General features: G+C 45.8%; 1 protein-coding gene across 7 annotated transcripts in view; it reads left to right on the top strand.

Annotated features, from left to right (window-relative positions):
* Positions 1 to 24,504, top strand: part of SCML2 (Scm polycomb group protein like 2) — a 1,699,115-nt gene that overhangs the window by 1,525,047 nt on the left and 149,564 nt on the right. For 2 of the 7 annotated variants that reach the window (XM_069636834.1, XM_069636838.1), the window contains one exon: positions 17,071 to 24,504. This exon is cut by the window's right edge and continues 27,385 nt beyond it. The exons of the other annotated variants lie outside the window; for them this stretch is intronic. In XM_069636834.1, coding sequence (XP_069492935.1) covers positions 17,071 to 17,196 — 126 coding nt within the window. In that variant the 3' untranslated portion in view covers positions 17,197 to 24,504. The remainder of the gene's footprint in view (positions 1 to 17,070) is intronic. 7 annotated transcript variants of the gene reach the window in all.

Here is a 24,504-nt window from a genome sequence, read left to right as displayed (position 1 = left end):
AACAGAGAAACAAGTCCCAGTCCTCTGTTATCCCAAGGACACCTGCTAAAACCAGTAAGTCTAGTCCGGATAAGGCAGAGAAAGCCCCAGAAAGGGTCATTCCCAGTTCTAGAGAATGGTCTAGTGATGACATAGACAGGGTTATGTCAAGGATGTCTTCATTGGCAGATTTGTATACAAAAAACCCTCAACACTTTCTCTCCTATGCTCCCGACGGGTCAGCACCCTCAGGCTCTAAGGATCCAATACCTCCAAGTAAGAAGTCCCGGTTTGAAGCCCCAACACGGTCTTCGGACCCCTTCTATATACAGCCCTACTCCCAATATTAAGGGGATACATCCTTTTGTGAGGATCCAGATTTGGGCATGTTGAAAGAGCAAACTGGTACGGGCTACTATTGGGATGATGAGGACCAAGAAGAGGAAGACCCTGAGACCTACAGAGTAGATTCCCCGGTAGAGAAAGAACCCCCGATTACCGACTCCCCCGTCGACAATCAGCCTCTCCTGAATGAAGTTCTGTCCCGAGCGGCAGAACATTTCCACATTGACACCCAGGGTGCTCAAGAGGAGAGGGACTTCGCAGAAGAGTTAGTGGGAGAAAGGCCGGTTGCTCAGGCCATCCCTATCCTTAAGTCTATTCAGAGAAGAATAGACCCTTCACTTTTAAATCCTAACCTCACCAGGGCAGTGAACCCCAGGATTGAGAAGCTTTTCAGGGCAGCCCAATCAGACCCACTGTATATAAGGGGGCATCTGAAACCGGATTCCCTGGTTGTTACTAACACCCGTAAGAGGGCTGGAACACCTTTGTCATCGTCCGAAGCGCCTCCCGACAAGGAGAGCAAGAAACTGTATGGTTTGGGCAGGAAAGTAGCCTCCACTTTCGCCTACCAGGCAAGGATTGCCAACTCCACCACCCTGTTGGCCAGATACAACTGCCATCAGTGGGAAGAAGTTGCAGCACTCATAGACTCTGCCCCAGAAACCTTAAGGAGCCAGTTGGCACGAGTTGCGGCGGAGGGAAGAGCCGTGTCCGGTTGCATTTTAAAGGCAGCCTTTGATGCCGCGGATAACGCCGGCAGATTGATAGCAGAAGGAACTGTTATCAAGCGACACGCTTGGTTACGGCAGTCTGGATTCAAAGCTGAAACCCAAGCATCTTTGTTAGATAAACCGGTGGAGCCGGATCTGTTTGGTAAGGCGGTCGAGGACGCGCTGAAAAATGCCAAGGACGAATATGAGACACTCAAATCCCTAGGCCAACTAACCAACAAACCCCCTAATCAGAGAAGAATTGGCAATTTTCGTCGCCCACGCGGCCAAAATTCCCAGGGAGGATCTAACTATTCCCAGGGGCAGGGTACACCGTGGAACAATAATAACCAACAGTCTACCCAGGGTTACGGCAGGGGTAATAAAAGAGGACGTGGTAATGGTAGAGGCAGTCCCAGTAAAGGAGGCGGCACGCCTCCACCAAAACAGTGACGCTCAGTTCAGGGTCCCTTCTCACGCAACCCCAGTAGGGGGACGCATTTCCAACTTCACCCAAGTTTGGGAAGGGATCACATCAGACAGATGGGTGCTGTCCAAAGTATCCGCTGGGTACTGCATAGAATTGTTAGAGCGTCCCCGGAACCATCCTCCACGACAAAGAATGCATTCTTTGGAAAACCAGAAGATCCTCCTCGAGGAGATCGTCAATCTGCTAGCAAAGGGCGCGATAGAACTCATCCCGGGACACCAGGTAAACAAGGGTATTTATTCAACTTACTTCCTTGTGCCAAAAAAAAGATTTGACAATGCGCCCAGTATTGGACTTGGGGCCTGCAAACAAGTATGTCAAGCCCCAAAAATTTTGCATGACTACTCTCCAAGCGCTTCAAGGTGGACAGTCGGCACTACCAGTTCAAGGTACTGCCCTTCGGGATAGCTTCGGCTCCAAGGGTATTCACCAAGGTACTGGCGGTGGCGGCAGCACACCTACGCAGGGAGGCAATCCCGGTGTACCCTTACCTGGACGACTGGCTCATCACGGGGGAGACCCCAGTAATTTGCAGAACAAACATTCAAAGGACAATCGACCTCCTCTTCGAATTGGGTTTCTCAATAAACGAGAAAAAGTCAAGTCTGGTGCCAAGCACCTCCAAACAGTTCCTAGGAGCTATCCTAGACACTCAAGAGGGGTTGACCTTTCCTTCCGAGGAAAGAATTCAGAATATACTGCTGCAAATTCCGCAATATCAGTCCGGTCGACAGATAACGGTACGCAAAGCAATGCGGTTGCTGGGCATGATGGCGTCATGCATTTACCTGGTCCCCCACACGCGCCTGCGCATGCGTCCCATGCAGGAATGGTTGGCGAAACAGTGGTCTCAGGCAAGTGGTCAGTGGGATGATCTAGTGGTCGTTATGCCAACGCTGGCACAAAGCCTAAACTGGTGGACAAGAGAAAATCTGTCCAAGGGGAAACCCTTTTACGATCCCGAGAAACAGGCGGTAGTCGCAACCGATGCATGCCTGACAGGGTGGGTAGCTCACCATCTCCACTACACAGCTCAGGGTCTCTGGTCTCACTCAGTGGCCAAGAATCACATCAACCTGCTAGAGCTTCTGGCAGTATTCAGAGCGCTTCAAGCGTTCGAGCCCTACCTGCTAAATCTGTCAGTGCAAATCCGGACGGACAGCACTACAGCCATGTTTTACCTGAACAAGCAAGGAGGGACTCGTTCGCCAAATCTGTCCAAGCTTGCCCAGAAAATTTGGAAATGAGCACTCAGACGGAACATCTTCCTGTCATCGCAACATGTTCCAGGGGATCTCAATTCTCTAGCGGATGCTCTAAGCAGAGACCCCCTCCCAGAAGAACACGAATGGTGTCTACACAGAGAAGTCGTAGAAGATATCTTCTCTCAGTGGGGTTTCCCCACTGTAGCCCTATTCACCACAAGCGAAAACGGACAATGCCCAGGATTTGCATCCAGGTTCCCCCAACCAGACTCCCAGGGGAACGCCCTGTGGATGAACTGGTCAGGAATGTTTGCGTATGCTTTTCCACCAACTCCTCATCAGGAAGGTGGTCAACAAGATGAACAGAGAGTCGATGACGCTCGTCATGGTTGCTCCCATGTGGGCGAGACAACCATGGTTCCCAAATTTACGCAGATTAGCCGTGTGCGAACCGATCAAACTTCAGGCCTGGTACAACCTACTGTCCCAGCACCAAGGTCAAACGGTGCATCCTCAACCCAACTCATTGAACCTGGCAGCATGGATCCTGAGGTCATATAGTTTGGACATCTCAATTTACCACAGAGCTGTATGGACATCCTAAAAGAATCTAGGAAACCAAACACGAGGCACTGCTACGTTGACAAATGGAAGAGATTAGTTATCTGGTGCCAGAATAAACAAATCAACACAGTTGATTGCACTCCTTCCACTATTATTACATACATGCTCCACCTGCTGGATGCAGGACTGGTTTTTAATTCACTGAAGGTACACCTGGCAGCTCTTTCGGCATACACCACTTCCCATAACAAGGTGTTGTGGTGGAAAGTATCAGTAGTTAAAGCCTTCATGGAAGGAGTAAAGAGACTTCACCCTCCTATTTCAAACCCACCACCAGGATGGGACCTTAACGTGGTGCTATCTAAGCTCATGGGCCCCCCATTCGAGCCCATGCACAAAAGCAGTCTCAAACACCTGACCTACAAAAGGAGCTTCTTGGAGCAATTACATCTATAAGAAGAGTCAGTGAAATTCAGGCTCTGTCAGTGCAAGATCCCTTCTTTACTGTCCATAAAAATAAACTGGTTTTACGCACACACCCTAGGTTCTCACCTAGGTTTATTTCAAAATTCCACGTGAACCAGTCCATCGAGCTTCAGGCTTTCTTCCAAGACCCACAAAGCTCGGCTGAGGTGAAACTACACACATGTGTGTAGGGCGGTCCTCTACCATGTACACAAGACCAGACCGCTAAGGAAAACAGATCAGCTGTTTGTCGCCTTAGCTACAGGCATAGAGGGGGGATTGCGTCTCTAAAGGTGCCATCTCTAAATGGATTATTAACTGTATCCAGCTGTGTTACTGACTTTCTGAAAAAAACTCTGCCTTTCATGCCAAGGGCCCACTCTACAAGAGGCATTGGGGCCACTCTGGCTTTCATTGCAAATGTACCCCTTGACACCATTTGCAAAGCAGCTACTTGGAGCTCTATTCACACTTTTACTCAACACTACTGCATTGACACCCATTCCAAGACAGATACCCAAGTGGGACAGGCGGTTCTAAGACATTTATTTGCTCATGACCCTTCTCACATCCCACCTCCTTCAGGTACTGCTCGCTAATCTATGCACAGCATGTGATCTAAGCAGATTCCACAAGCCTCAGAAGGGATACATTACTCACCGTAATCGTATTTCTGATGCTTGTATCTGCTTAGATTCACATGCAACCCACCCTTCCTCCCCTCTGAGAGAAGGCGCATGGATGCTTGTAGTCTTACCTTTCTTTATATCTGCTTGGATCATCTGTACTCCCGCTTCTCCTCATGCTACCTCATGTCAGAAAAAAAACAATCTGAGGGTTCTACAGGCGTGAGGGATCATGGGTACAGTGGACGTCACACTAGGGATAGTATTACTGGCACGCCCTGTGTCGACGCCCTTTTTTGAGTTTCGAAAAACAAACTGTAATACTCCGCAGCTTCCACTAGATTTCGGCCTATGCGCAGCATGTGAATCTAAGCAGATACAAACATCAGAAATACGATTACAAATTATATATTCGCAATATTATTTTTCTCTTTTTACTGGCACCTCTATTGGTTCAAGGTAGGACCTTATTTACATTTCCTTGAATGGCACTTTTTTCGCTATCAACAAGCATGTTATCATTGCGTGCAGCTTACTGGCAATACGTGACAGCAATAATGCGGAATCAGTTGAGGACAACTGACAATATTTATGCTACAAACTATTAGCAGAACCTATTTCATAGTATTCACAACCCGCACGAAAGAGGTTTCAACATAATGCAACTTGACATATACGTAAGGAGCCATTTGCAGGAGGATTTTCCCAGGCAGACCTCACCCGAATTGCTAGGCAACCTTGAAGGCCCAAAGTCACATGACCAAAGGGTATTTCACAGTATAGGCCGCTGCAGGCAACACCCACATTCCTCTAGTCTCCGGTCAGATTCACGGCGGAGACGGCAGGAGCCTGCAACCTGGTACGCATTCCAGCATTATTAATAGGTAAGTGAGCAAGGTTTCTAGCACTCACAGTATCTTAAGCACAATTTGTTAACAAGCCGTCTGTTAATATATGGCTTTCATTCCAAGTGAACGTAACTCAGACACACGCGAACGCACACGTGCACTTTTTCCTTGTACTTTACTGCCGTGACTCGTCCTGTCGCAACATTTTACAGTAACTTAAGCTAACAAGCCGTTTGTGAATTTGTCTTTGTTGCCTAATATGCGTGGTTTAGACACACGCGAATGGTCTGGTTAAGGTAACAAGCCGTCTGTGAATTTCTGTCATTGTTGCCCGATATGCGGGATCTATACACACGCAAATGGTCTCTCCTTTCTGGTCTTACTGCTGCTATTTGTCCTGTCGTAAATAACTCATGGAAACTCAAGCTATCTAGCGACCTGAGAATATTTGTTTTTTATATCTAATGTATTGATATTTAGATACATACGTAAGGTTTCCAACATGTATTTTTCTTTCTTATTTTGTTGCTGCTACTTGTCCTGTTGTAACAGTTCACGGAAACACAAAGCTGACAACTATTCGCTCAACTGATTCACCTGTATTAGAGCATCATATTATTTGAATCAATATATTCCACTATGAGCAACACATTAGGACTGCGGGTAAGACCCTGAATACTTGTTATTCTGCTATTGGCATTAAACATTGTGACTTTTCCATTTAACAATTCCTGACATGTATAAAACATTAGATCTATATTCTATTCCAGACTAAAATTAAAACTAAGAAAATGCACTTCTCACCAGTAGTTCTACTCATAAAACGCAGCAGTCTTGTGAATGTAGTCATATACCTTTTTGGCACAACAGGTAACTTCCATTAATTAACCCTTTTGGGATGTGTACATGCGCACCAGCTGTGTAGATAATGATGAACCTACACTATATAGTGAGCATTCAACTGATATTTGTTTTTTCTCTCCTTTTCGCCTCCCCCCCCCTTTTTTCTCCCTGTTTCTCCCTTCCTCTATGTTGTTGATCTGTACTTTACAATCAAATTTATGTGGCAATCTTATGGACTACAACCTGCTGTTTGTACTATAGACCACTCACTTTTTGTTATAGCACTGTTAGCGTTATTGGTTTAATTTGAGTTACATCTTTTTACGCCCTGAAGATGGCCCAGTTAGGGTTGAAACACGTGTTGGCGGCGTGGTTGTTTCTTGCATTTACTCTTTGTATATCGAAACATTAAAAATTACCTATCATAAGTTTATATTGGTCAATTAGGATTACTTTTCAGGCTGTACTTTAATGAACCTCACATAGGCGCAGCTCTTATATTTAACTTTGGTTCATTTAAACATTAGTAGGCAGCGCAGATAGTTAGGGGCTTTTCAACCTTTTAGCTCTTGTTTTGAAGGGTTTTTGAGGAATTACCCTGTTGTCCTGACTACTGACGCATACCCTTCACATTTTTGTATACACACCCATTGTTAATACATGCCCTGTGCGCATCTCCAAAAATAGGATAATTTCTCAAAGTATTGTAGGCAATACATGTTTTCTAATCAAAATCAAGTCGATATGACTGTTTGTGTACATTTCTGTGTGTTTGGGAGATGTTTCAAAGATTAAATAGCTGGGGAAAAATGTTCAATAATATGAACAGTGTAGCCTTTGTGTAAAGCAAATTGACAGAAAATATTGCCAGGTGTAAAGGTGATTCAATGTTAAAGGGGGTTCTACTTCTCTAATATCTATCTTGTTCTGGACGCTTCTTGTATTAGAGTGGTCTGGCTTTAAAATGGGCGTGCGATACTTGTACCATGTTGTTTATATATGTAAAAAAATAGAAGCAGGAGGACAAAAGTATTTGAGCAGTGTTGGAGACACTTAGTTCCCCATTGGATGACCAGCTCCCATCTTGAGTTGGTCTTTGCATTTGTTTAGGTTTTGGTAATGGTAAATAAAAGAACATGGGTCTTCGAAGGGATTGTGTCCTCCGACGTATTCCTTATCTTTGATAGATCATCTGCCAGCTTGGTGGCCTCGGAATTTTTTTTCAGTAGAGAGCGCTGCGCGTCGACATCCCTCGAGCCGATGTCCCTCCACGGCCTCTGTATCGACGCCAACGTCATCACGCGTATAAATAGACTCGCTCAGCGTCCGTTGCTCAGTTCCGTTTTTCCGCGCTTCGTGGGGCCTCGGAATATCGTTGCTCAGTTCTTCAGTCAAATAATATCAATATTCCTCGTGAATACCGACTCATACTCAATGGCTTCCTCACCCGAACCGACGACTCCCTGGTCCAGCTTAAAAAAATGTAGAGCCTGTGGGAAGAAAATGTCGTTGACGGATCCTTACAGGATCTGTTTATGGTGCCTGGGAATCGAGCACCATTGTTCGGAGTGCGAGGACTGCATGTCCATGACGGCGAAAGCCTTGAAGGAGCGTAAGGGGAAGCTTGAGAGAGGTAAGGCAGTTAAAACTTCTTTGAAAGTTTCCTCAGCGGAGTCGAGACATTCGTCTCCTCGCCATCACAAAAGACATTCTTGTTCTAGGTCTCGAAGCAGTTCCCATCACTTTTCGAGATCTAAGCATTCAAAAAAGAGACGTCGAAGATCCCCTTCCTCGTCTTCGTCTTCCGTTTCCCCAAAAAGGGTCTCCTGCCCCACAAAACATAGCTCTCAGGCTGAGTGGGAGGAATTCAGGAAAAAGATGCTAAGCGTCTTCGAGAAAGCGGCCTCGACCCCCTCGAAGACTGCTCTGCTGAGAGTGATACCGTGGGTGAAAGACCCGAAAAATCAAAAAGCTGCGAGTCGCAGCACCCGGCGAAAGAAGCCACTCGAGAGCGCCACGAACCCTCGAGTAAAGGCAAAGTTGCATCTTCGACACCGTCGTCTAAGATCCCTTCGACACATAGATCGGCGTCGTCAACGCCGTTATCGAAGGGTTCTTGGACGCACAGGTCAGTTGAGTCGATGCCATCTTCGACGCCGAGAAAGGATAAACCCACAGCCACCTCACAGCCAGTGGCCATAGCCAGAGCCTCGAGCACGAGAATGTCGTCGACAACCTCGAGTAGAATCCCGATACACTCGAGTTCATCGAGGCCTCTACCACCTTTCTCGATGCCTTTTTTGATGGCTTCGAAGCCTCTAATGTCCACGTCGACGACGTCGGCGTTTTCTCAGCCAATCATGACGAATTTGGCTCCTTCTGCTCTGGAAATGGGATTTATACCATTTTCAAGACCTGATCACTCAAGAGTCTTATCTTGTATTTATGAAGAAGGGGAGGATTCGGATCAGGAAAGACCTTTTGAGTTGCAGGGACCTGTGACTCCTGGACCAGAGGAATTTACCTCTGAGGAAGGTAGGTTTAAAGACCTCCATGAATCCCTACAGGAAGCAAGTGGGTTGGACACTTCCCCAGAAGTGGAATTTGCCACACCAGACCCAGGGGAACATACTGAAACCCCTTATAGAACCTTGATGACAAGGATAAGTGTTTATGGGGTGGTCCACACCCTCACCTGCTTTTCAGCAAGACAACCTCACAGACATCTTGGTCAAAGGTCCACAGGAGGATCCTGTGTTGCCATTTCATGTGGCATTACAAAGGAGAATATTAGCAAACTGGGAAACGCCTGAAGTAATCCCAGCGGTTAACAAAAAATTCTCAGCTAAATATAGGGTGTCTTCTGCTGACCCTGAATATTTATCCAAACACCCAACTCCGGAGAGTCTGGTTGTTCAGGCAGCTACTTCAACAGATAGTAAATCGGCTTACCCTACTCTTCCACAGGATAGGGATAAGAGATATGACACTATGGCCAAAAAAGTATTTTCCGCCTGTAGCATGGCGTTGAAATCCATCAATGCTACTTGTACGCTCACTATGTTCAGCCACACACTTTGGGAGTGTGCTTCATCAGCGGCTGACTGCCTCCCGGAGGGAGAAGAAAGGGAAGCGTTCCTAAACATCATCAAGGATGGTAAAGACGCTATGTGCCAATCCCTTCAAACTGGCATCGATTCTGCTGACAGCATCAGCAGAGCCATGGCGGCAAGTACAACAACCCGGAGATTTGCTTGGTTGCGAAAGTCTTGTTTTGCTCCAGATGTGCAAAGCAGACTCTTGAATATGCCCTTTGACGGCTCTTCTTTGTTTGGTAAGAAGGCGGATGACGGTTTAGAAAAACTACAAACATCTAAGGCAGCAGCAAAATCCCTAGGAGCTGCAATCCGTCGGACACCACATCGCCCCTCAGGAACCTCTTGGAGAGGTAAGTCCTTTCGCTTCTATTCTGCATTCGGAAAGGGCAGAGGACAGCCGGTTCAAAGGGGTCAGAAAAAATTCACCCGAGGAGGACGGGGTAAAAACACAAAAGCCGCAGCAGCAGCAGGTGCCTCTTTACCCTCGGCATCTGCATCAGCCGCCTCCAAACCGCTCTGAGGACTCTCTTCACAAAACACTAGTAGGGGGCAGGTTAACTCAACATCTGACGGAATGGCAGGCTATTACGTCAGATGCTTTGGCATTGGAGACAGTTGCCCAAGGTTACTGCCTGCCTTTTCTACGCATCCCTCAGAGTCATCCACCGGGGAACAGCTCTCTGAAAGTTCCAGATCCGCTCCTCTTGCAGGAAATTGTAGACCTGCTAGAGAAAGGTGCCATAGACCCGGTACCTGTAGCGGAGAGGAACAAGGGCTGGTACTCCCCCCTACTTTCTCATACCGAAGAAAGATAGAGGACTGAGACCTATCTTGGTCTTACGAGAATTGAACAAGTTCCTCAGGAAGGACAAGTTCAAGATGGTAACTCTCGCTCATCATTCAGGCCCTCCAGGACTGGCTGGTATCTCTAGACCTCCAGGATGCTTATTTCCATATGCCAATCCATCTCAAACACAGGAAATACCTGAGGTTTGCAATTGGCGGCTCTCATTATCAATTTCGAGTTCTGCCATTTGGGCTGACCTCCGCCCCGAGGGTCTTCACCAAGCTAATGTCGGTAGTGGCTGCAAGTCTAAGGAGGGAAGGGATCCACGTCTATCCCTACGTGGACGATTGGCTGATCAGAGCTGTATCTCCGGAACAAGCTCAGATCCAGCTAGATTATATCTGCCACTTCCTTCACAAACTGGGCTTCTCCCTCAATTTAAAGAAGTCACAGATGATACCATCACAGAGACTCCAGTTCATTGGAGTGGTCCTGGACACTTCCCTGGGAAAAGCCTCGCCACCAGAGGTGAGGGCTCAAGATATTCTGCAGATGGTCACCAAGTTTTAAAATGCCCTAACGTCTCCCGGCCTTTGACCTTTTGAGGTTGCTAGGCCTCATGGCATCCTGCATCTTCCTTGTGCCAGAGGCTCGCCTGAGAATGAGATCTCTTCAGTGGGCACTGAGCACTCAGTGGTCGCAATTCTGAGGGAGAATGACAGACCTCCTTCAGATTCCGGACAAGGTGGCTCGAGACATTCAGTGGTGGGCCTGCCAGAAAAACATCTTGAAGGGGGAACTGTTTTGGCAACTATGGCCGGAGATGACAGTAATCACGGATGCCTCACTCACGGGGTGGGGAGCCCATACCAACGACTTGACCATCAGCGGTCGTTGGTCTCCATCGGAGTCCAGACTACATATCAACCTGTTAGAGCTGAGAGCAATCAGACTAGCGCTGAAAGCTTTTCTGCCATCTGTACAGGGGAAACATGTCCTGATAATGACGGACAACACAGTGGCCATGCACTAACTCAACAAAAGAGGAGGCGTAGGATCACTGCCCCTGTGCAGAGAGGCGATGCAGCTCTGGTTTTGGGCAATTCAAGAAGGAATCTCTCTATCGGCAGTTCACCTAGCCGGAGAGAAGAACTTGACGGTGGACGCTCTGAGCAGGCAGGGCACAGTCTCCCACGAGTGGGAACTAGCTCAGGAAGTCCTTCAGGAGATCTTCGCCCTTTGGGGAACCCCTCAAGTGGATCTGTTTGCCACCAGTACCAACAGAAAGTGCAATCTGTTTTGTTTAAGGGTATTTCCCCCGAGAGGAGCTCTAGGGGACGCGTTCGTAGTGGACTGGGAGTTTCCACTCCTGTACGCGTTTCCACCAGTACCTGCCATTCCTCAAATGATCAGGAGGTTGAGAAGATTCCGGAGAACCATGATCCTAATTGCCCCAGACAATTAGGATCATGGTTGAGGTAAGTGTAGTAGAGTGAAGAGAGGAGTGTAGTAGAGTGTGGAGAGGAGAGTAGAAGCAAAGGCAGTTACGAGTGGAAAGAAGAACAAAGATAGAGTGAGACATTGGTGATTTGAACAGATCTTTTTTTGATGACATTCTTTTTCTGGGACCAAGGCTACAATTCACCTAGACTGATCCCAGAAGGATGTAAGCCAGACAGTTACTAGGCATTGGGGGGTTAACTATCTCTAGGGATCATCTTGAGGATCAGGAAGCAAGCGATCAAGAGAGAGACATGCACCCATTTGCAATCATGTCAATAAAAACCCTTGATCTGTTTTAGGGTATTGAAGTGTTGTTCATGCCATCTGCGACATACCTGTGTTGCCCAATTACACCAATTACATAGTGTCATTGTTCATTTCGTAAGTGTTGTTAATAATTATTGTATTGTAAGTAGAGTATATGAAGTTGACATATTTGGAAATGTATATATGTGAAGGCTCTCTAGTACTTACTCAATGTTTCTCTTGTTATATTTATGAGAACAATACATATTTGACAATTAAGCATACTATGAGTTGTTTATCTCTTTATTATAGGTCGTGATTGTGACTTCTTTGGGTTTGTTTTGTCAGTTACTGTTTCTTGATTGGTATGGCAGATGACTATGCCCTATTGTTTAATAATTTAATTTGTTTATTCATTGAAATATTTTTGTTGATTTCATGATGGCCATTATTTCTTCTTCATTGCCATTGCTCCTATTCTTAGTTTGTGTGCTTATTTGGTGATAATGCATCATCTTTGCTCATAGTCCAAGTTGCCGTTGCTTCTCTTCCATTCTTATACTCTTGCTTTCATTATCAGACAAATCTTATGGAGAGCTGTAATTTCTGATGATTAATTGTTTATACCTCAAGCAAAAAACCATGGACACGTGTCTCCCTTTTTGTGATCTATTCAGGTTCACTTGTTTTGCTGCAATTTCTTGCCTCCTCTGGTCAAGTTTACTTCCATTCCCTTGACTATGTCAATGATTAGGTTTCATTACTGTCCAGTGTATTGACGTGATATATTTATTCTTGTTTTATATTGCTCATATATGTTCTTAAATCTGTTCCTGAAGTGGTGCAATGGTGCTACCTATGTAGATTCTATGTTATTTGCATTTGATTAAGTGGATAGCAAAGATTGAATGGCAGTTCCTTAATTGTAGTTGGAAGCATGGTCTCTGATTCAGTGAAGACATTAGGGGCCTACTTTGACTCCCACCTTACATTTAAGAAGCATGTCCTCCATCTTAAATCTTCCTGTTCCTTTTATATTCATCTACTATGGCAAATTCGTCCCTATCTTTCAGAGACAAATTGGATCCCCTTAGGCCAATATAAAAAGCCTACACGTGATCCAAAATGGAGCAGTTCGGGCCATCTGCGGCCTCGGTCAACATACTCGTGTAACTGAGGTCCACAGAAGACTACATTGGCTGCCCGTCAAAGAATCAAATTCAAAGGCATTATGCTGCTTCATAATTGTTTAGCAGGCAAAGCCCCAAACTATTTATCAGCAAGAATCTAGAATTTCCTTTCCCCAAACACTCCGCTCCAACAAAGATATTCTCCTAAAGCAACCACGATTCCTGCTGAAGAGGACCAGCGGCTCAGACTTTATTTCTTGGGCCTCAGATTTCTGGAACCAGCTTTGATCTGTTCCCAAGAGCTTGGAGTCCACCTCCCAGTGTAATAAAAAACTAAAAACTGAATTGTTTGACTTGGGCGAAGCCCTCTCCTTATCTCCTGGTATAGATTGTCTTTCTGTGACATTAGTCTCTGTTCTTTATCTCTGTTTTGCGAGTGCCTTGAGACCTATGAGTGAGTGGCGCTATGTAAGAACATGATGGATGGATGGATGGATGGATGGATAGAAGCTATGTATTTAAAATTCTTGGTGTTAAGCACATGGTCACATGCCCTACAAGTTCAAAAAAGGGGAAAATACATAATTTAGATCATATATACTACACACATTAATTTGACAATTTAACACAATTTATCCCAGTCTTATGAGCAATTAATGTACACACCAGGCTTATAATTAACAATGGATTTTACTTCCCTTCTGTTAAAAATATTTACTATTAACTATCCCTAACATTCCCTGTAATCTATAAAATGCACACCTATAAAACATCTTCATCAAAATAAACAATAGCATTCCCATGCACAATTAAGGTTCATCCATACAAAGTTAACCTTTTGAGAATACATCATTTTCACAGAGAGAAAAACATTTTATATATTCCATAAGAAGTCCATTCAATTTATAAACAATAATACAAAATTAATTCCCATTGTAGCAGTTTTTAAATGTTCTATCAATATACACTCTAATTGTGTACCCTTATGTATGTACAGTCTAATTATCTGTCTGACATTTAACCTCATTTTACATCTTCATCAGAGAGAATCTTTTATTGTTTTCATATGAGGGTAAACTGTCAATTCCAAAGGGAGCATTCCAACATTAATTTCCTCATTAACTGTTGTTCAATTTCTAATTTCTCAGTGATACAATGTCTGTTTAAACTTCATGTCTTAGTGTTGAAACCAAATTTCAAAAACATAGAATCCCTTTATCAAATCTGTAAAAGTTGACAATCTTCATTACAGCCCTTCAGCAACATACATTGGTAATGTGTTGTGCATTTGTAGCAACAGGAGCATTCTTCCTTGCGATAACTATATAACTAAGAACGGCATCCCCACATGCCTTACAAATGCAGAAAAAAACAGTTGCGTCCTACATTAACAGTACAGTAGCTTTGACAAGATAGCTACCGAAATCAATGTTTTATTTCTGCTAGGCTTGCACCTGGTTCCCCAGTTGTGAGGTTTAAATTGGGCATATCAGAGAAAGTAAATGATGAGCACTAGAAAGAAAGTAAAAGAACTCCAAGCTCCCAAAAACATCTATCTGCTGAATCTACACGGTACAAAAAGACCTTCCTACATTAATGAGGCTACAGGCTCTTCAATAAAAGCTTTTTAGGATATACCATGAATTTGTGAACCCACATTAGACACAGGCTGTTGCCCACAACAAAGATTATGTAATTATCTTATAGCCTTCTTGAATTACCTAATGGTATTTATCCACTCTATTCAGTTGTAGAAGCCTTCACTGTACATCTTTCAATAATCGTACATGCCGCCGTTTTTCCATTTGGCAGTTTTTCCCCCACTTAAGAGATGACCTAGCCATATCTATCATCTCAAATCTTTCTCTGCACAAACATCGGCATTGCAAAAATTAGAAGGCCGTGCTCCCAAGTTTACTCCCCCTCAACATATAACGCATAAATGTATCTTTTACTGTCCACTTACTCAAAATTCCAAATATTGACCATAGCAAACTGACCAGTTTTTATTTTTTTATTTATTTTTGCCACTTCAGCATTTCTGAGATTCCAAAAGGTATTGTCATCTCACACATTCCAACTCAGTTGGAATAAAACTGCCTCAAACCTCCAGTAAGGCTCCCTGCCATGTTAGGCAACCAAAGAGGCATTCATGACCATCAGATATGATCTCTTCACTGCCACAGACACTCGTCAGACATGCATGGTGAGGTTCTTCAGCCTGTTTGCCGTTTGTAACATTTCACCACTGCATCCTCCTCACCAGACTTTTGAGGACCTGTAGGATTAAAGGTATGGCCTGGCACTTGGTTTCTGTAATTCTCACTAAACCAGAAATGTCATGAAAAACTTGGACCCCTCCTATCATAGGCTACAAACGGCTTGTCACCTCTCACTTCTACATTTAATGGATACATAGCCCACTTGGCAACGGTCACTGTTAGAAAAATACACACAACCTTTCTACTCTTTGACTGACCCTCTTAGTAAGCCCGCAGAAATGAGAAATGGTCCATTTTGACAAAATGTTGAAAATAAGCAGTTTTTGACTACCTCCAGCATCCCACTGCCCCAAACTGTTCTTTTGCCCTACTTGTTTTTTCATGGTTTTGTGTTTGCCATCCCTTTTTTTTACCCATGCTTCTTTCTCCGCTTCACCCTGCCAATTCCTTGTTAACCAAAGTTGTCATTATGGAGTTCATCAATGAGTTAACCAAAGTTTATCAAAGACCCGTTTGGTCGGTTGACTAAAGACTGCCATGTTCCATGAATGAACAAGCTCCAATTTGTGCCACAGCTCAAAATTGATGTCAATGCCTCCTTTCACTACTGCTGACGGTAAGAAAGACTTACTTCTTCTAATACTAGCCCATCGTATCACTTAATAATCATAGTGATAACCGCAGCCGAAGATGACTGCAATTATCTACAGGGGATTACCTGAAAAGTCTCTCTCCAAGCTCCTGAGGACTCAGAACCTAACAGCCTGCCCTGTTAAGGGATTAGAACAATCTGTTCATATTACACCAATACTTAAAGATGGTGTACTAAGTTCCATTTAAATTGAGAATAGCCTTAACATGATCTTCTTAATTCATAAAGCCTGAGAACTGTCCCTCCTGCAAAATGTGGTTTTCAACCCAAAACCAGTTTTGGAAGATAAGAAAGGAAGATCTTGAAGATGAGAGTTTTAGAGGAAGGACACTGTACGAACATGTTTTAACCCTATTAAGCTCTATTTAAGCAATAAACCCTGACTTTTCTGGGCCCTTAACATCGGCCCCGGGCTGTGAGTTGACGAGTAATGCCCGCCCGTGGAGAGATTTTGTTGCTGTCCCTTCTCCCTTCCCATGGTGCCCATTGCCGCATAGGGGAAAGGGCTTAACTGCAAGCATTTGTGTAGCCAGTGATGGATGAGGCTGCCGCAGGTAAGTGGGGCTGTTTTGGCATTGATGGGGGGTGTACGTGGGAAAGGTGGAACTATTAGGGGGTGGGAGGAAAGCGGCACAGGGCAGCTAGGGCATACCTTCCCAGAAGGGAAGATGGCAACCTTATGCTTCTGAGGAGGCTTGGAATGTGGGCAATACATGGGATAAAGCCCACCAATAGAGCTTCCTGGTTTGCTGGGAGACTCCCGTGACACACCGTCCTGGGTGCTAATGCTCTATCCCTCCTCCTTGAAACTGACTTTGTAAAGTTTGTGAAGGTTCGACATTTTTTTTTTTTTTGAAGCATTTGATATAAACTCATTAAGTGAGACTTTTCATCTTCCTATGGAACTCTGGCTTTAATCTCCCCTCCATCGATCAACACCCTTGCACCCTTAATGTAGTTGTCTAAGTGGATGCACACTAAATAAGAACTACACATAAATAACTGTGCCTTTGTTTTTGCTGGATATAGTTTGCTGATGGATCACTCGTTCTCTCTGACTGTTATTAGAATTATGCAGTGGGATTTGTATTAAGTGGTGATGGTTCTGAGGGCTTGTTCATGGCATTGTCCATGGGTGTGTGAAATTCCACATTTAAGAACATTATTTGATAGAGCAATGGAGAAATTCTAGAATTGAACGAAAAATAAACGGTCGGAAATCATTATCGAATAGATTTGTTGTAGCAAACTGCCTTATGATGTGCTCTCACAAGCAAATGGTTCTGCATTTTGGAAACAACATGAATCTCATTTGAACTTAAGTTTTTTTCCTTCTCTTGTTCTCATCCCTTTGTAGGAAATTGATGGAAAAGCTCTCGTGTTGCTGCGCAGTGATATGATCATGAAATATATGGGATTAAAATTAGGTCCAGCATTAAAACTCTGTTATCACATTGAAAGACTAAAGCAAGGAAAGTATTAGATAAATCAAGAGACGGCTCTTCACATTGGACTTATGGCTCAGGTTCATGGAAGCAGTGTTTTATTTACTTGTCTGCTCTTGCACATTTATTCCTTCTGAGTGTGACGCAGACACTAATTGTTATCCAAAACAGGACTCTTCAAGCAAGTTTTTCTTAACCTTTTAGTAAAAGGTTTGTATGTAAGAAAAAACATCATCAGAACATATTTTTACTGTTACTAAGAAAATATAAAAAATAAACAAAAATGTAGCAACTTTTATGAAATCTATTCAGTACAGGAAACTGAGGAGACTTGTTCTCCTTTCAGACTTCAACAAACCTGCCTGGAGCCAAAACAGCTGATTCCCAAAGGATAAGATTAACTTTATAAGACATGTATTATTATTTTTAAAGTCTGTATGTTATTTTAATTTATTTTTCATTGCATCAGAACAGAAGTTTGAAGAGGTATAAGTCAATGTCTACTCTTGTGAATGCAGCAGTGTTAGCTTTGCTTTGTTGTTGTCAAATGTTTCCAGAAAACAAAATCGTGATACCCAGTATTTTTTAATGCTTGCAAAAGCTTACATAAAGTTTGCTAATGAGGTCGGGAAAAGTATTCTGGCTCACATACATTGTGTATTTGTGCAGGCAACACTTGTATTCATTGGGATGATTTCGGTGTTATGTTCTTTATAAAAAAAATTCTCTGGAATATAATACTAAACATTCCTTCTTTTGCAACCAAAATCCCCAGAATGTACATTTTTGTAGATCTATTTTTTAATCACTTCTTTCATTTTGCTCATATGCTTTTCACGTCTAAACCTGGATCTCTGTTGGGATAGGAATGGCTGCTTGTTGTAAAACCTTTTCATAAAGGCCATTTCTCCGTTTTATTCCTATTGTCGTATTCTGAGTGCAGCAAGTCGGAACATACTCATTTCGACCCTAATAAACCGCACTCCTGCAGTTTTTTGTCTAGATCTATAAAGAGGTTTTGTTTTAATTCTCTGATCGTTCACATTGCCAAATTGTTGATGTGCCATTGAACACATGAATCAGTGCAATGGATTTATCGGGTTTTAAAGCCTTCGCATTATGCACAGTACAGTGCATTTCCTATGTCTTTTGCATGCCTCTCCGGTAATGCACTTCTGTCTTTTGTCTGAACTGCAATATTATTATGTTTTCTTCTATTTAAATTGAAGCAGCCTTTGTCCCCTCTATTTTTTCTGAGAGATGTTACTTCCGCTTGTGACTCATTTTGTGAAAGTTTTGCACATGAATTACATACCAAGTTTAAAGCAAGTGCAGGAATTGGTAATATTTTTTTTAAAGGAGGAAACCGAAATATGTAAATAACATCTAATATGCATACGTCTCGTCCCCTTTGCTCTAGCCTTGTGGGTGTCTTCAACATAGGGACGGTGCTGGAACCTTTGGCAGGAAAATATTGAGCTTCCCCTTTAAGTTTAGAACAGTGCGTAGGGCCGTGGAAACCCCCTGCCGAGGCCCGCCCTCTGGCACCTCACCTGAGTCCCTTTTTCTGCACTGACGGTATCAGACCTGGCAGCAAGCACTGAGACTTTTTTAGCTTTCCTCTTGATCCCTGTTTTATTTTTTCAATCTTATTTAATTTCCCTTCAGTAACTCGCCCCTGCCCCCGGCGCATGTCAGCTGCAGGGGGATTCACGAGATGGGCCTCATGGGCCTCATGCGACCGCTCATTCCTGGCCTCGGACCCCCATGCACTCTGTCTCGATGGGACGCATGCTCAGCTTGTGGCGCTCTCGGTCACATGGCATTGAAGAATCAGTTGTCGCGATGAATGGAGATCTTCCACACTTCTCCTCAGCCCCACCTTAAGGACTTTGTCTCCAGGACCTCTTGTCAAGGCAATGTAGGCCCTCTGTTCAGCATGGCTCCACAGCGCAGCAACTCCTTACCTGGAGTTCCCACGGATAGGGGTTACTCGGATTAAGCTTCTTACAGGTCCGAGGCCTCTATGGCTACCGGCTCCCAAGCCGATGGGACCAGGGCCTCTTCTGGGCTCTCCAGTGGCAGACCTGAGGCTGTCCAGTTTACCGGCTCCCAAGCTGAGGTGCTCAGGGGCCCTACCAGGCTATCCTCGGACGGGCAATCCAGTTTGTCCTCTTCCTCAACCCGAAGGGTTAAGGGATCGTTGGGTGCCACCTCCAAGCGTCTGTCCTCTGCTCAATCCAGCACAGCTACCAGCCCAGGTGCTGGGGGCATCCAGCCTACCAGTCAGAGGTCGTGACTCAAGGTATTAGGACTACTGGCCAGCAGGCTAAGGGCTCGAGGCCTACCAGAGTTATCCGAGGTCGACGCTTCTGCTTCGGGTGCAGGACTCAAGCTGTATTCCCCTGTGTCTGAGGCCTCTCGTGGCTTAGGCCCTTCGCGCCCTCCCACCCGGGGCCATGGTGCAAGGCTTCAAAGTGGTGGAGAGGCACGTGGCTAAGCCTGCCAGGCTGGAGGCCATCTTGGATACAAATCAGGGCCCGCCCATGCTTTGGCCCATTTAATGGGCTTTGCAAGATCATCCCACTTCCCTTCCATCTGGAAGCGGCAGCGGATTGTACGATACAGAAATTTGGTCTCCTCAGGGATACATCTACCCATTGCAGCCTTACGGCTACACACCTCAGGCGCCTCAGTGCTTTCACCAGGAGCAGAGGCCGGGCCCCTAGGGACCCAGCAGCTAGCGATGACCGCTTTTTTGAGCGCTTCCTCTTCCTTATGCGTTCCCCTCAGATGAAGGTGCTCCTGAAGGATATAGTGAAGGAGGTCATCCCACAGTGGCGCCTCCCCGTCGTCCTGCTGTGGGTACTTCTCCCGTTCCTCCAGTGCTGCCGGTTCCAGTGCTGGTCCCTCCCGGTCCAGGCCCTACCGGTTGTTCAGACCCCACCATCTCCTCCTGTACCACCACCGCCTCCCCTCAACAGACGTTGGACCTCTCTTTGGCGCTGGACTTGGGGAGGGGCCCAGTCAGCACCTGGATCCCAGGGCCTGGACTCCCCTGGGCCTGTAAAAAAAAATTGGGGGGTGATGACAACAATGAAGATAATGACACCCAGGACGATGAACCCTTGGCATCGGTTAAGGTCTGTCAGGGCCTGGTGCAGTTCTTGAGCGTGCCTCTGCCCGATGAAGCCCCCTCAGGAGTCGGGAGTGCTAGCATAGGTGATGCGGTCTGGCATCCCTCTCCAGAAGGCTGTCCTGTAGGTGGCACAAATGGTCTGGGAGAAGCCCAGGGCCAACGCCCAGATGAACAAGAAGTCAGACAGCAGGTTCAGGCTAACGGGGCAGGGAGAATATTCCTCCTGGCCTCCCACCCGCAGCAGCATTCTTCAGTGGTGGTTGCAGCCTCATTATATTCTAAACCATAGTCTTTGTGTCTTCCTCCACAAGAGCCGCATCCAGTTGTCTTTCCAAGGAGGACTAGGTCCTCAAGTCTTTGGGAAAGTGCTGTTATTCCATCTTAGCACTGCATCTGTGGCAATCCAACGCAGACACCCTCTTGGCTGCTGCTAACAAGAATCTGTAGCGGCAGCTCAGGGATTTTCTGCTCAACCTCCCTTTGGACAAGCAAGCCTCCTTCAATGCCGGTCTGGTAGATGCCCAGGTCATTGTGCAGGACCTAATGGAGTCTTCGGTCTTCCACATCAACACAGCCAGCAGAGGGCTGTGCCTTGGTGTTGAGATGAGAAGGACGGCGTGGTTGCACGCCACTAAGTTTTCCTCTGACGTGCAGGAGCGGATCCTGGATTTTTCATTTGTCAACTGATGACGAGTTGCCAAAGAAGAAAAGCTCCACTCAAACCACCAAGTCTGTGCCCATCCTGACAAAACCTGGACAGAAATCCTTCCCTCAGTCCCAGGGCAGGATCGAGTTTAAACCCTGGGCTTTCACCGGTATCAAGGGGTTTCAGGACCGCAGTACAGGGAGGCCTGACAGGTCGCCCAGCTACAGAAGCAGCAAAGGACTTTGCACAGGTTTTTACGCTTCCCCGCCTCTGGCGCCAAGAAACAGTGACGTCAAGGTCGGGCAACACAGCTCGCCTGTGGGGGAGGGGGGTTGTTTGGCTCTTTTCCAAGGCATCTGGAAGCGTCTCTACAGCAACCTGTGACTCTTATCCATAGTTTCCACAGGCTTCAGTCTTCCTCTTCCTTTGCCTCTACCATCCTCTCCTCCTCTTCGTCAGATTGGGTCCCTGGCTCTTTTACGGGGGGTCCTTTCGGTCTTGGGGATGCAGGAGATAGAACCAGTTCCTCTTTCAAACAGGGGCTCCGGGTACTATTCCAGGATTTTCACAGTACCCAAGAACAACCAGGCTGGCCTGAGGGTTATCCTGGACCTGGCAGAAATTGCTCAGTGGAACATCCACTTAGGTTGGAGACGCCTATTTTGTAGTGAATACTCCTTCAGAGTTGCTTTATAAATAGATCAAATTTGTGGTAGTAGTTATGCAGTCAATCAACAAGGAAAACGTGTTGACATCAGGGTTGCCCTGGACCTGTCCTTTCTAAATCTGTCTTTACCGGCGGAATGCTTCAAGATGATTTCTCCGCGCATTTAGCAGAGTCTCTGTGTACAGGGGACTGGATGTGTACCCATCTACCAAACGCATCGAAAGTTTCTGCAGTTCATGATTATGTCGTACCACTTTCAGTACAAGGTGCTGCCCTTTGGCCTGAACTCGGGCCCCTTGTGTCTTCACAAAGTTGATGAGTGCAGTGGCGGGCCATCATCTGCAACGAGGGGGTGTTGCACTCCTGCCAGAGATTGGTGGATATACTTCATCGCCTGGGGTTCTCCCTCAACCAGAGGAAGTCCGTTTTAGCCATCTCAGGATCTGGTCTTCCTAGTGGTGTGTTGGGACACTACGATTCAGCAGGTGTTGCCTACGCCAGAGAGGCTCCTGTCACTGTGCAAGGCGGTGGGACACTTTGTGGCCAACTTGCCCACCTCGGCATGGTGGTTCCAGCATATTCTGGGCCTAATGGCCTCCTGCATGCTCATTGTACAGGACGCTCGCCTCAAGGTAAGGCGCCACCAGTTCCACCCTGCTTGTTCAGGTAAAACATTGTAGTACAATTGTCCGTCCTGACCAGAACAGACCTGTCACTGATTAGGGGCAAAAAAACACCTTCAGGGCCAGGCCTACTGCATTGAGCATGAGCAGATTGATATGCAGGAGTGCTACCGTCCTGGACCATGCTCCATGAATCGCGTAGTCCTCCAGAGTAGCTGCCCAGCCCGAAAGAGAGGAGTCAGTCGTCACCACCAGTGTAGGCTCCGGTCGGTTGAAGGGGGCTCCACAAACATTGCGATCCATCATCCACCAGCTAAGATTGGAAGCCCTCTTGCATAGCAATGAATAGCCACTTGCCTTCGAGACCCTGGTTTTCGGATCTGCTGCATTTGTTCTCCCAGGGTTCTGTCCACCTTCCGATCTCCAGCAGGGGATTCCTGAAGCAGCAGGACAGGTAGCTGAACATCTGGACTTGGCCAAGCTAGCACTGGGGGTCCTGACCAGCTGAGGCTTCAAAATCCTCAATTTTCAGAAGACAACTGGGACATCATTCAGCAGGCCAGGAGGCCCTCGACACTATCCCAGTCTGCAATTGTGCTTGTGACAAGGGTCTGGACCCCGTCACCTGTCTTTTGGATGATGTACTGGAGTTCAGTTGAATACTTGCCGCACTTATTTGGCAGCCATTGGAGCTTACAAGAATTCCCCTGAGCATGTGTTTTCTGCATCCAACCCGGTGGTTAAGGCCCACCTTAAGAGCTTGTTTAGGCTTTTTTCACCTGTGCATAGGCCACACCCGATCTGGGGCCTCAATGTGGTTCTTGCAGCTTTGCAGCGCAAGCTTTTCGATCTGATGGCCTCTGTGGACATCTGCTGGGTGACACTAAAAACAGTTTTACTGGGGGCTTTTCACCTCAGGGTTACTGAGCTGCAAGCGTTGTCCTCGTGCGAGTCCTTCGCCATGTTTAAGATCTTGCACACTCACCCAAACTTCTTGCCCAAGGTGGTCTCTCTGTTTCATCTAAATCAAAAGTACTTCCTGCCGGTGTTCTTCCCAAACCCCAGACTAAATCCTTTAGGTGGTTTGAGGCATTGTTTGTGACATTTGGGGGCTCCTCCTCCGACTCTCATGCTTCCAAGGCTTCCATCGCCCGTTGGATGGTTCAGGCTATTTTGGAGGCGTACATGGCCATGGGCAGATCTGTTCCTGGGGGGATTCATCTCCATGCGGTCCGAGCCAAGGACATGGCTGACACATTTCAGAGACCTGCTTCTTGGGATGTCAACTGCAAGGCGGCTCCTTGGGCCACTCTGTCAGCGTTCTGTAAGCACTACTCACTGGACACCTGCTCCAGGCGCGATGCAGAGTTTGGTCAGGCCGCTCTAAAAAACCTTTTTGCTTTGTCCTAGATATGAGGCAGATTGTCAAAGCTCCACGCTAGGTGGTTCTTCGTTGGAATCGCCCACAAGGATGGAGGAAAGGGGACGGGAAGTATGAGTAATTAAAGTTTCTCACCATAGTGACTGGAGTATTCATAGTCCCCTTTCCTCCATACATCCCACCCGCCTTCCCCCACTAGTATGCCAATGCCTAATATGTAATAAGCGTAGCCTGGTATTTACGCATCTGTTTTGTTCAAAGGGGCCTGAGCTGAGGGGCCTCGGCAGGGCGTTCCCGAGGCCGCGCCCCTCACACTATACTAAATGTAAAGGGGAAGCTCAATTTTTCACTGCTAAAGGTTCCGGTACCATCCTCATGTTGGAGGACACCCACAAGGGGACTATGGACTCTGAGTACTCTAGACACTACGGTGAGTAACTTTAATTTTGCTACAAAAGACACTTAACAATGGTCCCTAGTACAAGACGTGGTTGGCTGCACATTTTTTCATAAATCAGATAAACTAGGGACATTGTTTATTTTAGCAGTAAATCACCTGGAACTTGGGATATGAGGCTATACAGAAAGGTAACCTAGAATGTTCTAAATAATGTGAGTCTCAAAGCACCCCAGAAACGAGCTCATATTCTCACATGCCTCAACTATTCGATTTGAAACCATCTTTGCCTCAGTTATGTTTTGAAGATCAATACAATTATCTGCCCATTATAGATATTTACATTTCTCTCATAAAGCGGCATAATAGAGCCATTCAATGCATAGACTCAACTTCTGACTTTTATCATTATGGGAGCATACAGGATCAAGATTTTTCTTCCTTGTGCAAGAACAGATTTTCAGATGATGAGGCTCAATTGAAACAGATATGT

The sequence above is a fragment of the Ambystoma mexicanum genome, chromosome 7p (assembly GCF_040938575.1).
Source record: "Ambystoma mexicanum isolate Mex_15411 chromosome 7p, UKY_AmexF1_1, whole genome shotgun sequence".
In the NCBI taxonomy this organism is placed as follows: Eukaryota; Metazoa; Chordata; class Amphibia; order Caudata; family Ambystomatidae; genus Ambystoma; species Ambystoma mexicanum.
This window is presented reverse-complemented; position numbering and strand designations above follow the sequence as displayed.